The 16,588-nt window shown below is 43.2% G+C and overlaps 1 protein-coding gene across 2 annotated transcripts in view; it reads right to left on the bottom strand.

Moving 5' to 3' along the window:
• The window catches only part of RCOR1 (REST corepressor 1), a 143,536-nt gene that overhangs the window by 78,798 nt on the left and 48,150 nt on the right, over positions 1-16,588 (bottom strand). For both annotated transcript variants that reach the window (XM_083519156.1, XM_083519155.1), the window contains exon 3: positions 10,390-10,473. In XM_083519156.1, coding sequence (XP_083375282.1) covers positions 10,390-10,473 — 84 coding nt within the window. The remainder of the gene's footprint in view (positions 1-10,389; positions 10,474-16,588) is intronic.

Here is a 16,588-nt window from a genome sequence, read left to right on the forward strand (position 1 = left end):
GAATATGGATGCGTTCCTTAAGGGGAGAATGTTTACTGGGGAACATCACCAAATGGTCCACAACCATTGCTACCCATAATGCTCCTCGCATTCTGCCAATTTTTGCTTTGCCCATTGAATACAGTTGGCACAGCTTCTAGGAAGGGACTGTGAACATCCACAAGTTTTCCTTCCTTCCTTCCACAGTCAATACTACAAATAATTAAATGCTAGTTTCTCACAAAACAAATAAAGAATAGTGCCTGCATATTGTGCCTCACATCTCAGGTTCTATAAATGATAGTAACTTAATTTTTTTTTTAACAAAGTGAAAGCTGGGAGCCTGGGGGGTCATGGTTCACTGGAGTAGGGTGAAGACTGCCACCCCCCACCATAGGGACTGTGCTTCTCTTGGCAGCTGTACAGCACCTAGCATTCTGTAAGTGTTAAAAGTATAGCAATGTCAAAGTAGTTCGATTCAGCCCCTATTTTAAGCCCTGAGTCGCTTAGGAGACTTTTTAGCGCATAAAGCGCCCGATAAATGCAATCAATCAATAAGTAATGGGTGAACAGGATGGTGGATGCATTAATGACTGATTCCAACTGCAGGATGTCACACTTTTTATCTGAGCTGATTTCTGCTTTCCTGTACGTTTGCCTCCCAGTCACGTACTTGCTTCTTCCAAGGTTTTCATTATTCAACACTTATTCTCCCATCTCCTCCCCACCCCCCCCTGGCAGACCATAATATAGGGTTTGCAGGAGAAACAGGTGGAGTCTACTTGCCTTTCTCACCTTCCTAGATCATTATCTTTTAGTATTAAGATGTGTGCAACAGGATGCAGCTAAGCAGCAGCAGAAAGAAGGAGGAAGTGGGAAGAAGGCTCAGAAAACCTCTGGGAAGACCTCACCACCAACACATACAACTTTTGCACAGAAGGCTGCAAACAAGGGCAAAGGCACAGAGCAGCCAACGGAGGCTGCATACTTGCCATATATTTAAGCAGATCTTTTCCTCGCAAAGGATTCTGGGGACTGCAGCTTGTCAAGAGTGCTGGGAATTATAGCGCTTTTAGGCATAAAACTACAGTTCCCAGGATTCGGTAGTGGGTGTGCACATTTTGAATGTGCGGTGTGCATGCCGTCTTGCAAACAACCGGTGGGCTAAGATCAATGTTTAATTGCAGCCTTTGCCAACCTTGCCTGGTGCTCATAGGAGTGGCAGTTCAAAATATGTGTAAGGCGGAAAGTCTGGCTTGTTGAAATATTACTAGATTCTCTTGTAATGCACTATGAACTGAAACAGCCTGATTCATTTGCTTCTCGTCAATCTGGGACAGTTTATAATGTGGTAACACAGGACCTACGCAGGCTCCCAGCTGTGACTTCTTGCAGCAGGTGAGGCAAGAGCTTGATTAATTAAAAACGAAGGAGAATGCTTTTTTTTTTTAAGTGTAGGCAAATCCTAGCTTCCTTTCATAGGGTTACAGCCATCTTTAGTTCTACTCAGACCCACTGAAAAGAACAGATATGACTAAGTCACACTTATTAATTTCAGGGGGTGTAGAGAGTAGAATTTAGCTTGATACAACTCTTAAGTCTCCATTTTCAAAATCTCGATTAGCGGCAGGCCTTTACTTGCAGATAAATTTGGTTAGACTAGGGCCTGGGAGATCCGGGTTCAAATCCCAACACAGCCATGACCTTAGGCCCCTTAGCTTATAGCCTACCTCAGAGGTTTGTTGTGAGAATAAAAATAGGGAGAAGGGAAACTACTACTACTACTACTACTAATAATAATAATAATAATAGCAGCAGCAGACTGTCTCCTGCAGGCACTCAATAGATTTCTGGAACACTCCTGAAGCACTTCAGGTAAAACTTAACATGACGGGAGAATATTCGTATCTGACCTTCATCGGTCGTATCAGAGCAGCAAGAAACACAAAAAAAGAAATAAGGAAAACACATCGTTCTGACCACAACCACCGCCAAAAACAAGGCAAAGCCAACTTAAAAATATCACCTGGGATTCCGGTACTGTTTATCATCTGTTTCTAAGCTCAGGCAATTCCCTAAAACTTCCTACATGCAAAAACACAGGAAAACCTTGTTCATGTTTGGCTGGTGAAGAGTATGATCCCGCCATGTGGAATAAAGGAGGCAACTACGTCATGATGTCTTGCAAGAGAAAAGAATTCCAGGATAGGTTGTATGCATGCTCTGAGTTTTTTGTTCGGCTAAACTGAGGACTCTGAAGGGGAGCTGGCTATGCTAGTTATATGGGCAGAGGGCAAAAAAGAAAGAAAAGAGAGAAAACCGAAGCAATGTATTAATTCAATGGAGGAGACCACCCCAGGCCAACCCAGGCCTCCTCCAGTTGCCATGGCAACAAAGTATTGATTTTCCTTTTCCTCCGGCCCCCTCTAGTGTGAGGATTCAGTATTTTGAATCCACTGTGCCGCTAATGACACCCAACAAACCCTGCTAAAATAGTACTGAAAATAAACAACAGAAATGTGTGTGTGTGTGTGTGTGTGTGCGTTACGGGCGACACTGAGGCAAACTGCCCCTTAAAATACTTTTAATAACTAGGAGCATGGCGTGGGAGGGGAGGGAAATGGGAAAATAAGCTGCAATTAATATGGAAACTTTTATTTCAATTTTGTATTTATTTTTTTCCACTGGGGAGAAGGCCAGCTAAATGACTTTGAGGATAGTAACAACAGGGCTAACAACTGCGCACCTGCATTTCAATGCAAATTGCTGTTTTCAAAAGTTCAAAAGGTGATGGGAAAAGGAATTATCTGTGGGACTGAATGTAGGTATGCTTGAATATTTTTAAGGATTGTATGAAATGTATGTTTGTATGCTTGTATATTCACAATATGTGTGTATTAATGCTGAATTATTTTAACAATAAAAACTTCCCCCCAAAAAAATAATTCTGCATTTGCTGCCCAATGCTTCCAATGGGTCCTCACCGTGTGTGACTAAAATTGGGTGCCACCTTTTTATTAATTAATTAATTAATTGAATTTGCATACTACCCCTCACCCATAGCTCTCATGGTAGTTTACTTTCCACATTCTACTGTAAACTGATATTATTGTTTGAATGCACGAACTCAAATTCTGCTGTAATACAGAACAGAATTCGTTTACAATGCTAAATGTAAACTGTAAGTGGGGACCCTATTGTTTTGTCAGTCCTCCCTTTGTCTTGCCACTTTGCCACCAAGCCGGTGTGTATGTGGTAGGGTCCAAAATCGTCCGAAAAATATGGGATGTGACAAGGAAGGTTGTAGAGGAGGAGGAGGAAGAGCGCCAAAGACCAATGGAAATCATGGTCTCACATTGCATGAGCAATAAGGAGAGCTTTTTGCACCTTTTGTTCAAAGCAAAGGAACAATCTCATACACTGCCCAGAGTATGATTTAATTGGATATAACTCAGTTTATACTGATCTTCCTCTAGACCAGGGTTTGCCAAACTTGGGTCTCCAGCTGTTTTTGGACTACAACTCCTATCATCCCTAGATAGCAGGCCCAGTAGTCAGGGATGGTGGGAATCGTAGTCCCAAAACAGGTAGAGACTCTTTACAACACAAAAAAGGTTATTGTAATGAAGTAGACTTTATATCAATGGGACGCAGGTGGCGCTGTGGGTTAAACCACAGAGCCTAGGGCTTGCCGATCAGAAGGTCGGCAGTTTGAATCCCCGCAACGGGGTGAGCTCCCGTTGCTCGGTCCCTGCTCCTGCCAACCTAGTGGTTCGAAAGCACATCAAAGTGCAAGTATATAAATAGGTACCGCTCCGGCGGGAAGGTAAACGGCGTTTCCGTGCACTGCTCTGGTTAGCCAGAAGCGGCTTAGTCCTGGCTGGCCACATGACCCAGAAGCTGTACGCCGGCTCCCTCAGCCAATAATAATAATAATATAATAATAATAATTTATTATTTATACCCCACCCATCTGGCTGGGTTTCCCCAGCCACTCTGGGCGGCTTCCAAAAGAATATTAAAATACAATGATACATCAAACATTAAAAGCTTCCCTAAACAGGGCTGCCTTCAGGTGTCTTCTAAAAGTCTGATAGTTGTTCTCTTTGACATCTGGGAGGGAATTCCACAGGGAAGGCGCCACTACCGAGAAGGCCCTCTGCCTGGTTCCCTGTAACTTGGCTTCTCGTAGTGAGGGAACCGCCAGAAGGCCCTCGGTGCTGGACCTCAGTGTCCGGGTAGAATGAAGTGAGATGAGCGCCACAACCCCAGAGTCAGCCATGACTGGACATAATGGTCAGGGGTCCCTTTACCTTTAGGCTTTATATCTATATCTGAATATAAAGCTATTCACAAAAACACAGAGACTAATATTATCATCTGCGACCTGCTTTACCAACCTGGTGCCCTCAAGATGTTTTGGACAATGACCTTCCGTCAGTCCCAGCCATCGACTGCTGGCTGATCAAAAAAAATTAGTCTAGTAAACGTTGCAACGCTAGCAGGAATCCAAGTACAGATCGCTATGTACACCCAACTGGAGCCAACAGCAATTTTCCCACACTGATTCAAAATGGCTGCAGGCTGCACCTAAGTCAAATTACTCTGGACCTTTGTGGCTAATAACATGGGGCACGTCACTTTTAAAGTAGAAAACCAACTTTCCTCAAGAATAACAACTGGAAACAAGGAAATGTGAACAGAGTGAGATGCGGATCTACAGATATTTAAGTTCCCCCCTCCATTTTTTAAAAAACCTTATAGCTGTTCTAAGAGCATTGTTAGGAAACATGAACATATTTGATTAAGCCACTGCAGGGGAAATTTTCCCCAGCAATGCCTCAAACACACAAGACTTTTCTTTGACTACTAGTAACATACCAGAAGTGTCTGTTTCTTTGTTTTTAATAAAACTATTTTTAGTCTGCTCTGCCCCGTACGATCATAGGGTAAAGCTAGAATACAATTATCACACAATGACAATATAATTAATAGCAGAGGTGGAAAAAAAGTGCGGTGTATTGGCATAATATCAAAACTTAATGAAATTATAAGATTGAGAGAAGGAAGAGGCTAGAATCATTGGCTTTTATACTTGTAAACCGCTCAGAAGCCTGTTTTGGTGTGAAGCAGTATATAAAGTAATCGTAATAAATAATACAAAGTTAACAAGCCATTTGAGAACCTTTGGTCTCATCTCCTCAAGTGCGTGAAACAGGAAACAATTTTAAATATATGTTAAGATTATGCAATATTCATACAGAGCACTCTTATACATTATCCTATTTTACATTAATAAATAGTAAAAAGTATATAAAGGTTAAAAATCTAATATTTGCATTAAATTTATTTTAAAAATAATTTTAAAGTACAGGTAAAAAAACCAACGCAACCTTAAAATTATAATACATAAAAAGATTAATGGCTCCTTAACTGCAGCATTAGTAAAGGTAAAGGTACCCCTGACCATTAGGCCCAGTCATGGACGACTCTGGGGTTGCGGCACTCATCTCGCTCTATAGGCCAAGGGAGCCGGCGTTTGTCCGCAGACAGCTTCCGGGTCATATGGCCAGCATGACTAAACCACTACTGGCGAACCAGAGCAGCGCACGGAAACGCCGTTTACCTTCCCGTCAGAGCGGTACCTATTTATCTACTTGCACTTTGATGTGCTTTCAAACTGCTAGGTGGGTAAGAGCTGGGACCGAGCAACAGGAGCTCACCCCGTCGTGGGGATTCGAAACACCGACCTTCCGATTGGCAAGCCCTAGGCTCTGTGGTTTAGACCACAACGCCACCCGCCTCCCTGCGAATCGCAGCATTACAAAGTAGTAATATTCAACCAAAGCTCAATGAAACAGGTGGATATCTGCCTAATACTCTTCATATTACAGGAACACCAAACTTAGGTTTGCGACCCAATGCATGTGCAACAAAAGGCTGCAGAAAAATTCGCATTCAATATTGACCTGTGTACATATGAACACAGGCTGCCCAACATGTGTTGTTTGGTGCCATGGAAATGAGCCCTGTGCTATATGAGCCATCTCTGGGAATTATCCCCTTAGTTACTTCCTGGTTTGCTGCTGCCCTTGAACAACTACAGCTATGGTTTGTGCTTGACCAGCTAAGTCCTGGTTCAGGAGAAAATTCAAACAATAATTTGCAAGTTTGGATATACAGTGGTACCTCGGGATGCAAACGGGATCTGTTTCGGAGCCCCATTCGCATCCCAAACAGAACGTAAGATGCGACAGCGCATCTGCGCGTGCCGCATTTCACCACTTCTGTGCATGTGTATGACGTCATTTTGACCATCTGTGCATGTGCAAGCGGCAAAACCTGGATGTAACACACTCCGTTACTTCTGGGTCTCTGCGGAGCGCAACCCGAAAGCGCTCAGCCTGAAGCGTATTTATCCCGAGGTATGACTGTAACTACAAGCTATGATTTGTATGTTTTATAACCGTCAGGACATAAATATTTTAAATAATAATATAAGTAAATAAAGGCATGAAGCAAAAGTAGGAAATACTGTAACTCATTAAGCCAAGGAAGAAAGAGAGGGGGAACATGTGATCCAGAGGTTCCATCCCATAATGCCAAACCAGGGCAGGATAGTATGCAACCAATGAAGCTTTGAATCCACTTTCTCCCTTTCTTTCCTTCAGCTTCATGCTCTTAGCAAGCCACAGTTTGCACAAGAAACTATGGTTTGCCAAGAACCAGAACTAAATGAAGGATCCTGAGCAGACAAGGGGAGGATGAAACATGTGGACCCAAATATCACTCATGCAGTAACAGCGCCAAACCATGGGTTCCCTTTATGTCTGACACTGCCTAGTATTTGATTAGATCCACTGGTTCTGGAGTTAGAGAAGAGAGACAATCCAAGCTGAACTCCCTGGTATTAATAAAATGTACTTTGGCTATGTAAATTATTCCCAGCTTCGCTTTTCCTTCAGTTTTTTGATGTGGGTGGAGAAGCCTTTGATCAGAATAACACTCCCCTGTGCATCGCACATTAAAGTGGCACTTCAAATGCTCCTGGCGGGTATTTTTTTACAACAACAACAAACAAAAAGTCTACAGCCAGGAGAAGTGCAGTAACTTCAGAAAAGTGCACACATACATACATTATAGACTTTCAACAAGGTGGTATGGCCTTCTACCCTCAGTGGAGATAGGTCAATCAACCAGAGAATGCATGCAGAGAATTGCACGTGCCATTACAGAAATTCATGTACAGGGACCAGCAAATTGTGTCTAGTCTTGGCAGTCCAGAGTTGTTTCTTGTGGTGGACTACAACTCCCACCATCCCTTGCACATAGGCCATGCTAATGACAAGTTGGAGTCCAACTTGGAGGGCAGCTCTGGAGAGCACTATGTTGGCTGTCACTGCATTAAATCAGTCTCATCTCAGACTACAGTGGTGCCTCGCAAGACGAAATTAATTCGTTCCGCCAGTTTTTTCGTCTAGCGAATTTTTCGTCTTGCGAAGCACGGTGTCGGAAAAGTTTTGGAAAAGCTTCAAAAATCACCAAAAACCTCAAAAAAGGCTACCACACTGCGTTCTAAGAGTTGCTCCTCGAAGTCAAGTCGCAACTGTATTAACGGTGTTAAGAAAAAGGAAACAAACTTGCAAGACGTTTTCGTCTTGCGAAGCAAGCCCATAGGGAAATTTGTCTTGCGAAGCAGCTCAAAAACCGCAAAACCCTTTCGTCTAGCGAGTTTTTCGTCTTGCGAGGCATTCGTCTTGCGGGGCACCACTGCATTTGTCCCAAAAACGAACACCTAAGGGGGGGAAGGATTGATAATTTTTCTGATGCCCTCGAGCAGAGAGCTGTACCCTTCCAGATGCTATGGGACTCCAACTCCCATCAGCCCCAGCCAGATTCACCAATGGTAAGGGATGATGGGCAATATAGTTCAGCAACTTCTGAGGGGCCACAAGTTCCGCCGGTCATCCGCAGCTTGGCCATCCTATAGCGAAGATCCCGGAAGAGAGAACTTACTCTGCCTTATCGTGATTTAACCTTGCAAGTCAGTCGACGTATAATATTTATAGAAAACTGGAAGGAAAACAACAGACCACGTCTTCTGCTCATTTGGGAGGCAGGTGTTATAGCTCCTTGGAAAAGGCTAAAGACAAGTCCGGGGCCCATGTGGTCATGACTGCCCACCTTTCCCTATGTTCCAATTTTATTTTATTTTTTAATTTGCGTTGTCTTGGCGGCACCAACAGTTTAAGGCGGCACCAACAGTTTTTGCCCTAAAGCGCACTGTAACAACAACTTTTAGAGAACATCAGCTCTACACTTTTTTCTGAGCAGCTCAAATTAGAACGCATGCTAATTTGCAGGTGCAAAGCTTCACAAGATCTCAGAAAAGCTTCATCCCGTGGAAGTATAAAGGGGAAGGAGAATAAAGACCAAGAGCTGCAAACCTCCTTCTGCCCTATCAGAACTGAGAGCCTTAAATCACTTTCCAAAAAGTTCTATCCCTCATGGTTGGATAAGGGAACAGTATGTACCTGAAGAATACAAAAAGGACATTAATAAATCATAATTATGTTGTTGTTGTTTTAAAATATGAGTGTCTGTATAAGCTGTTTAAAAGTTTGAACCATTCAGCAAAGCTTGACGCTCTTCAAAGCATTTTCTGTGTTTGGACAATGTTCCTTGCAACAGCATATGGTGAAAATATACCGTATTTTTTGCTCTATAAGACGCACCAGACCACAAGACGCACCTAGTTTGGGGAGGAGGAAAACAAGGGGGAAAAAAATTCTGAATCCCAGAAGCCAGAACAGCAGGAGGGATTGCTGCGCAGTGAAAGCAGCAATCCCTCCTGCTGTTCTGGCTTCTGGGACAGCTGCGCAGCCTGCATTCGCTCCATAAGACGCACACACATTTCCCCTTACTTTTTAGGAAGGAAAAAGTGAGTCTTATAGAGCAAAAAAAAATGGCAATTAAAACCAGAAGAAAGTGCCTTCTCACACAGGCACCTTTTACTATTCATGTATATCCCAGTTTTTCCATGTTATTTGAAGGTGCACAAACTATAGCTACAGGTAGAGTCAGTTAGCTGACCTGACTTACTGACTAAATCTGACTGACAACTCAAGGGAGTACCAACCTGGCTGAACAAATCGAAAACACCTAACGCAATCTATGCTGAATGCTACGCTAACGGCATCATTTAAGATTCACAAAATGTGTTCAGTGGCCAGTCATTACTATTTCCAAGCATATACTGGGATGATCTGAATGTAGCCAGGTAACAGCAAACCTCACAGAATGCACATCCAACATGCAATTGGCCAGGTTAAAAATAGAGCAGAAAAGGACGTGGAGCCTCAGACCAAGGCCCATCAAGCCTCTGTAACTGACCCTCATGTCTTTCTCTAGAGCAAGGCCTCAGGCATTCTCCGACCACACCTGCCACTGGCCCAAAGAAAGAACTGTGTACCAGGAACAATCCTTCCTGCCTGGCCCAAATGTTGTCACCTGCTCTGTTTCCAAATATGATATGGTGGGGAGACAAGAGAGAATCCGCACAGGCAAAACTACAGAACTGTGTTATAAGAGCTGCAATTTGTGCTTGTCTTTTCCCTCTTCCCTCCCCTTCTTTTTTCGTCGTGTGTCATGACTCCCTGAATGAGTCATCAGTTTTTGCAAGCCACTCAAGGAAACTTTTTGGCTAAGAGAGAGGGTAAAAATGCTTTCAATAACAAACAAATGTTCTACTGTTAGTTAGTTTGAGGGCTAATAATGAAAATTTGAGTGGCCATTCCACGTTTTTAAAGGGTTCTTTATAAAAAAAAAAGTCAGTAAGAAAAGTGCAAATAACCTATTTTCAGTCACCCTGATATTTTTGGGGATCCTTATTGGAAACTTGTTAATTAAATAGCAGGAATGGGAATACTTGCCTCTGAACAGTTACTCCCCACTTATTCTTAGGGACAACCCAACAAACTTTACTCCTGCAGCTGAGCTGCCATTATTTTTTCCTTCCTCCCTCTCCAAACCAGTAAAGCCAATGGCACTTATCCTTGACCAATGCTTCATAGAACACGTCCAATAATTCAGTGAGAATTCTGGGAAGCTTGCATTATGAATTTTCACAAGATGTGTGATTAGGAAATGAAGGAATTAAAGATGCTTTCTCCGTCCAGAGGTTTTTGACAACACCTCCCATCAGCCTCAGCAAACCTTGCGTAAGGTTGTGTTACATCACAGACTCCAAATTCCACTTAAAGGACAATGAAAACACAAAGTAGGTTACAGCTGTAGTCTCTCCCCAGTGAGAAAGCATCCTGGTGTTTTGTTTTATTTGCCTTTTTAAACAGGCTTTTTTAAAAAAAAAAAAGTGGGGGGGTTGGGGGAAGCAAAAATCCAGAGACTTACACTTTGCTTCAGAAATATTCTGGTTGGGCGACCAGACGAGCATGCCAAGATTTTCTCTCTCCTGGGACCGCTTTGCAAGTTTAGCTGGAAGAAAACACATATATGTACGTTAAAATAAAATAGAAAGGTGGAATCTTACTGCTTCTAAGCGCTGATAAAAGAAACTGTATAATTAGGCTCACGAACAGTGTACCACCTAGCCGCAATCCTTGAAATGTTTTCATTCATTTCAAAAATAATTTTAAAAATTATGTCTTGACAGTATTTTCCTGGACCAACTGAAGATGAAGATGAAACAGAATTCAAAATGTTGTTGTTGTTGTTGCTTTAAGATTCTGGCACTTTCAGGGAACATGCCAAAAAGAACCCCACACTAACACACTATAGAGTTAAACTGCAGGATTTGCAGAAAAGGTTGCTATCTGATTCTCCCCAGCTATTAGCCAAGAGAAAAAGAAGAGCAAGCAAAGAGAAATGGGAGTCTGGCTGTATTGTGTCAGCAGGTAAAGCTGGATCAGTTTCTTAACACCAGCAGTGCCAGCCAACTTATATATGCAGTTACTCCTGAAGACTGGTCTTAAATCAGGTGTTGAAGGAGAACGAGTTCATTAAAGGCCTCTAGGTGTGTGATCTAATACCACTGTATCACATTATACATTTAAAGCACATTCCCTCTTGCAAATAATTCCGTGAACTGTAGTTTGTTAAGGGTGCTGGGAATTGTAGCTCTGTGGGGAGTAAACTACAGCTCCCAGGGTTTTTTTGGGGGGGTGCGAGTGGTTAAATGTATAGTATAAATATAAATGTATAGTATAAATGTAAACTACTCTATTCCAAACTTAAAAATGGAAAGCGTAATGCTGGTGGTCAACAAAAGAGGTTTAACGACTGTCTCAAGGCAAATCTAAAAAACACTGACCTACTGGGAAACACTGGCCTACGAGCGCTCCAGTTGGAGAACAGTCTTTACCAAAGGTGTTGTGGGCTTTGAAGACACTCGAACTCAGGATGCAAGGGAGAAACTTGCTAGGAGGAAGGCACACTTGGAAAATCCACACCGTGATCAACTCCCACCCGGAAACCAATGTCCCCACTGTGGAAGGACGTGTGGATCCAGAATTGGCCTCCACAGTCACTTACGGACTCATTGTTTATGGAAGACAATCTTACTCGGTTACGAGTGATCGCCAAATAAGAGGAGGAGGAGGAGGAAGAAGAGGAAGAAGAATAGTACCATAAGAAGAATTTACACACTTTATATAGGATTCTTAGGTTGAACTTTAAAAAAAAATAAAATCAAGTACTGTACTGGGACAAATAGAAAGAGGCAACTATACAAAACGCAGTTCACTCACAATATTGTTTATTCATACCATATTTTAGATCTTAGCATAATGTGCAGTTTTCCAAAACTGCTATGATAGAAGCAAAAATGTGACAATTAAAAACATGATTCAGGGTAAAAAAGTTGGGGGGGGGGGAGAGAATGCATGCCAGCACAAAAACAATTTAAAAGCAGCACACACACCCAAAAACCAATCATGAACAACCTGTCACTGGGACCCACCAAGAAAATGTTTGCTAATGAAACACCCAACAGCAAGATCTCTGACACTGCTCCTAAGGCCTCAGAAAGGGAAGTTGGTAGATAAAAGTAGCCCTTTTGAGTCAGTCTCTTAAAGACCCCCTCCTCTGCATTCCATTGGCATTGATTGATTTATTATACCGCCCTTCGTCTGTAGATCTTGGTTTACAAAACAAAAGCACAAGATAAAAACACAAAATGCATAATAAGAACAAGAACAAAAAACCACAAACCAATAAAAACACCTTCCACAGACAAACACATTTATAGGAGTAAAGGATGTTAATCAGCCAAAAGGCCTGGTCGAAGAGGAATGTTTTTTCACCCTGGCGCCTAAAGTTGTATAATGAAGGCTCCATAACCTGGGGAGGGCATTCCACAAATGGGGAGCCACCACAGAAAAGGCTGCTTCTCATGTTCCCACCCTCTGGACTTCTCGTGGAGGAGGCACACAAAGAAGGTCTTCAAGAGGATGATCTCAGAATCCAGGTAGGCTCGTATGGAGAGAGGTGGACAGCTGCATATTCGTGCATTATTGGGGGTTGGGATAGATGATCCTCAGGGGCCCCCCCTCTCCAGTTCTGCAATTCTATGCTTCTATATGTTCAGGCCTGTAAGGTGGCACCATATTTGGCTTGGAGGTCATCAGATCTGATCTGCCTGACCTGAAGCCTAGGCTGGGTAATTTATTCCTAATCAACGGGCGCTTGTAAAGAGATTCTAAACTCAGTAAAGCAAACTGAAGCATGAGAAGTTTAACCACAGATCTCCAGGGCCCAGGGCATTTTACAAGTATCCTTCCTGGGCAAGAATGAGTTCTCACCATGTGGGAAGGGCCATAGCTCAGTCGAAGAATATGCACTGCATTCAGAATGTCCCTGGCCTCTCTAAACAGGGCTGGGAATGGCCCACATCTCAAACCCTGGAGAATTGCTGTCCGTCAGTGTAGACCAGGGGTCAGCAACCTTTTCCAGCTGGTCCACCGTTCCTCAGACCTTGTGGGGGGCTGGACTATATGGGGTGTGGTGTGGGGGGAGAATGAACGAATTCCTATGTCCCACAAATAACCCAGAGATGGATTTTAAATAAAATAACACATTCTACTCATGTAAAAACACCGGGCAGGCCCCACAAATAACCCAGAGATGGATTTTAAATAAAAGGACACATTCTACTCATTGTAAAAGCACCAGGCAGGCCCTACAAATAACCCAGAGCTGCATTTTAATAAAAGGACACTTTCTACTCCTGTAAAAACACCAGGCAGGCCCCACAAATAACTCAGAGATGCATTTTAAATAAAAGGACACATTCTACTCATGTAAAAACAATCTGATTCCCGGACCTTCCGTGGGCCTGATTGAGAAGGCGATTGGGCCGCATTCGGCCCACGGCCTTAGTTTGCCTACCCCTGGTGCAGACAATACTGAATGAGGCAGACCGACAGTGGGACACAGTATAAGGCAGTTTCCTATGTTCCCGCAAACCTCACTCCTCACTGCGAAGAACAATCAGGCTGATAAAATGTTTGAAATGAGATCCTGCAATCTGCTTGAGAGAACAGACGTTCTCCAAGTGTTATCTGCTCCTTCCTTCTATCTAGGGCGGTTACAAGGCGGAAGAGGAAATCTAGCCCTTGCGTAAGTCAAGCAAACGAGCTGCCAATTAAAAGAGAGAACTGGGTGTGGCTACCTGAGTGTTGCAAGGCAGCCATGCCAAGAGCATCATCAGCACAGTAGGAAAATCTAGTTCTAGAGACGACAAGTCCTCCTAGATTGATGAAGATATACAAATTCCACATTTTCTACTTAAATGGCACATAATGGATGCAGCAGGACTCTTACTGTTGAGGGGGGGGGGAGCATTAATGCGACCAGGTGCTTTTGAATCATGTAACTGGTACCAGCCAATTGATTTTTCCAATGTTTCCCCAAGTCAAGACCACTACTGTTCTTCTTAGACCCATTTCTGCATATTCCACCCCTTTCCCAACATACTGTGTTTGCCATTTCTGAGACTGTTAACTTTTCCCTTGTGGAAGGGCATTCTGCAATTCAAGAACTTCCACAAAACATTTTGCTGCAGGCAAAATTTCACTTAGAGCAGGATTAAAAGTGAATTGGGGGGTGCTACAAAGTATTTTAAGGGAGCTAAAAGTTCATCTGAGATGAGTAGCTTTTTTCAGAGGGGTACCCTAGGCCATGACTAGATTTTATACATCTCCAGTTCTTCTGTTGTCTTTGTCCATGGAGTTTTCTTGGCAGGGATACTGGAGTGGCTTGCCGGTTCCTGCTCCAGGTGGATCACGTTTGGTCAAAATTCTCCACTATGACCTGTCCATCTTGGGTGGCCCTGCACAGCATAGCTCATAGCTTCTCTGAGTTATTCAAGCCCCTTTGCCACGGCAAGGCAGTGATCCATGAAGGATCTTTGACCAAACTGTGGGAGGCAGTGGAAGACAGGAGTCCCTGGCGTGCTCTGGTCCATGGGGCCACGAAGAGTCAGACACGACTAAACGACTAAACACCAACAGTTCTTCTAGCAAACGCCCCTTTTCTGCAGAATGACCAGTGCTCTCAATTTCATTCTCTGTAACCTTTTGCACAGTGGACTTTCAACCGTTGATCAAGCCTCAGCTTGGTGAATTCTGGAACTGACATTTTTTAAATGACTTCAAGTTTACTGATGAACAAGCTCACCTATGCACACACAGTACTCAAAGCACAGCCAGATTTGCTGCTATTTTAAGATTTTAATTCTAGAAGTCTTCTAAGCACGGCATAATACCAAGAAGAAGACCTCCTAAAATGTCACAATATCAGACATGCCAGGTTAAATTGGACAGCTTTTTTTTTTTTACTCTCACATGTACAGCAAAGCTGCAAGTCTTATGCTGCAGATAACTTATATTCATTGCGCAAAAACTGGTGGGTGGGGGAGCAGATGCTCATTCCCATCAGGCATTTATTCCAAGAGCTTCCTTCCACCTCTTGCTATGCAAATACACAGACAGCACTACCATAAAAGCAATTTCAAAGCTACTGCATTTATCCACCTTTTCATTCTTAGTGTAGCCTCCATTGGTGACTTTCCAGCCAATTTTCAGTGACTGCTGCAGCGCCCAACGCCCCCTCTAAAAAGGCTCTGGATAGTCCCCAAAGCCGCAACATCAGATTTAGAGAGATGTGGGGCAGGAGGGAAAGGGGGTCACCCAAACTGGCTTCTTCTTCATTCTCTTCTCTCAGTAGACAGCCACCAGTGAGTTATTCCTCTTACGGTGCACCCAAATTTTGGCATCATCAAAGCATAATGCAGTGCAATCTATGGGATCTTTGCTGAATTAACATATAGAATATGCCGTTTGCAGGTGGCACATCCCCTTCCGCCAAACTCTACACCATCTCAGTTGAATGGAAACACCTGAACGGAGCTACTGTTGATCCAAATATGGGGGAATGGGGAGGTTTGAGTGTCAATAATAACGACTACAGTGGTACCTTGGGTTACAGACGCTTCAGCTTACAGACTCCACTAACCCAGAAATAGTACCTCAGGTTAAGAACTTTGCTTCAGGATGAGAATAGAAATCGCCTGGTGGCAGCGGGAGACCCCATTAGCTAAAGGGGTACCTCAGGTTAAGAACAGTTTCAGTTTAAGAACGGACCTGCAGAATGAATTAAGTTCTTAACCCAAGGTACCACTGTATTATTATTCGATGTCTATACCTGCCTTCATCCGAATACCTCAGGGCAGTTCACAGGATTAAAATACAAGCTAAAAACACAAGTAAATAGTTAAAAGAACAAAACAATAACAACCCCCTCCTTCCCATAAACACATTTTAAAGGCTGTGGAATATTAATAAGTCTAAGGTCTGGCTGTCTGAATAAGAACGTTTTTGCCTGGCTGCTAAAGATATATAATGAAGGCGCCAGGCAAACCTTCCAGGGGAGAACATCCCACAAACGGGGAGCCACTGCAGAAAAGGCCCCGTTCTCCTGCCACCACCCTCACATGGAGGAGGCACACAAAGAAGGGTCTCAGATGATGAACTCATGGAGTCTGGGTTGGTTTATATAGGGAGAGGCGGTCCCTGAGGTTTTGTGGTTCTGAGCCATTTAAGGCTTTCAAGGTCTAAACCAGCACTTTGAATTGGGCCGCGAAGGTAACTGATCTTCACCGGAGGCCCTTCTCTGGATACCACACCAGAAGGAAGTATGGAGGGTGGCCACATGGGAACAGAGCTTTTCAAGTGGTGCCTCCCCCTCCTCATCTCAGGTGCAATGCTCGAGTCAGTTTTTACTGACTCTTTGGTTTCCCCAGGGCTTTGGTTAAGCACTATTGCCTCTTACGGTGATGCCCATCTTAAAGGAGGGTGGGATGGCAGGGTGGATTTGATTTAAATCAAATCAATTTAAATCACGATTTAAATCACTAGTCAGTAAGACTTGATTTAAATCAATTTTTTACAGAAAGACTCATTCTTGCAGGTATAATCTTAATATTTACAACCAGATGAAGGTTTCAATTTTGGAGTAATAAATTTTCAGAGTAGTTTTTACAGTTACAGTGGTACCTCTGGTTACGTACTTAATTCGTTCCGGAGGTCCGTTC

This window comes from Podarcis liolepis (genome assembly GCF_965112155.1).
Source record: "Podarcis liolepis genome assembly, chromosome: 1".
Classification (NCBI taxonomy): domain Eukaryota; kingdom Metazoa; phylum Chordata; class Lepidosauria; order Squamata; family Lacertidae; genus Podarcis; species Podarcis liolepis.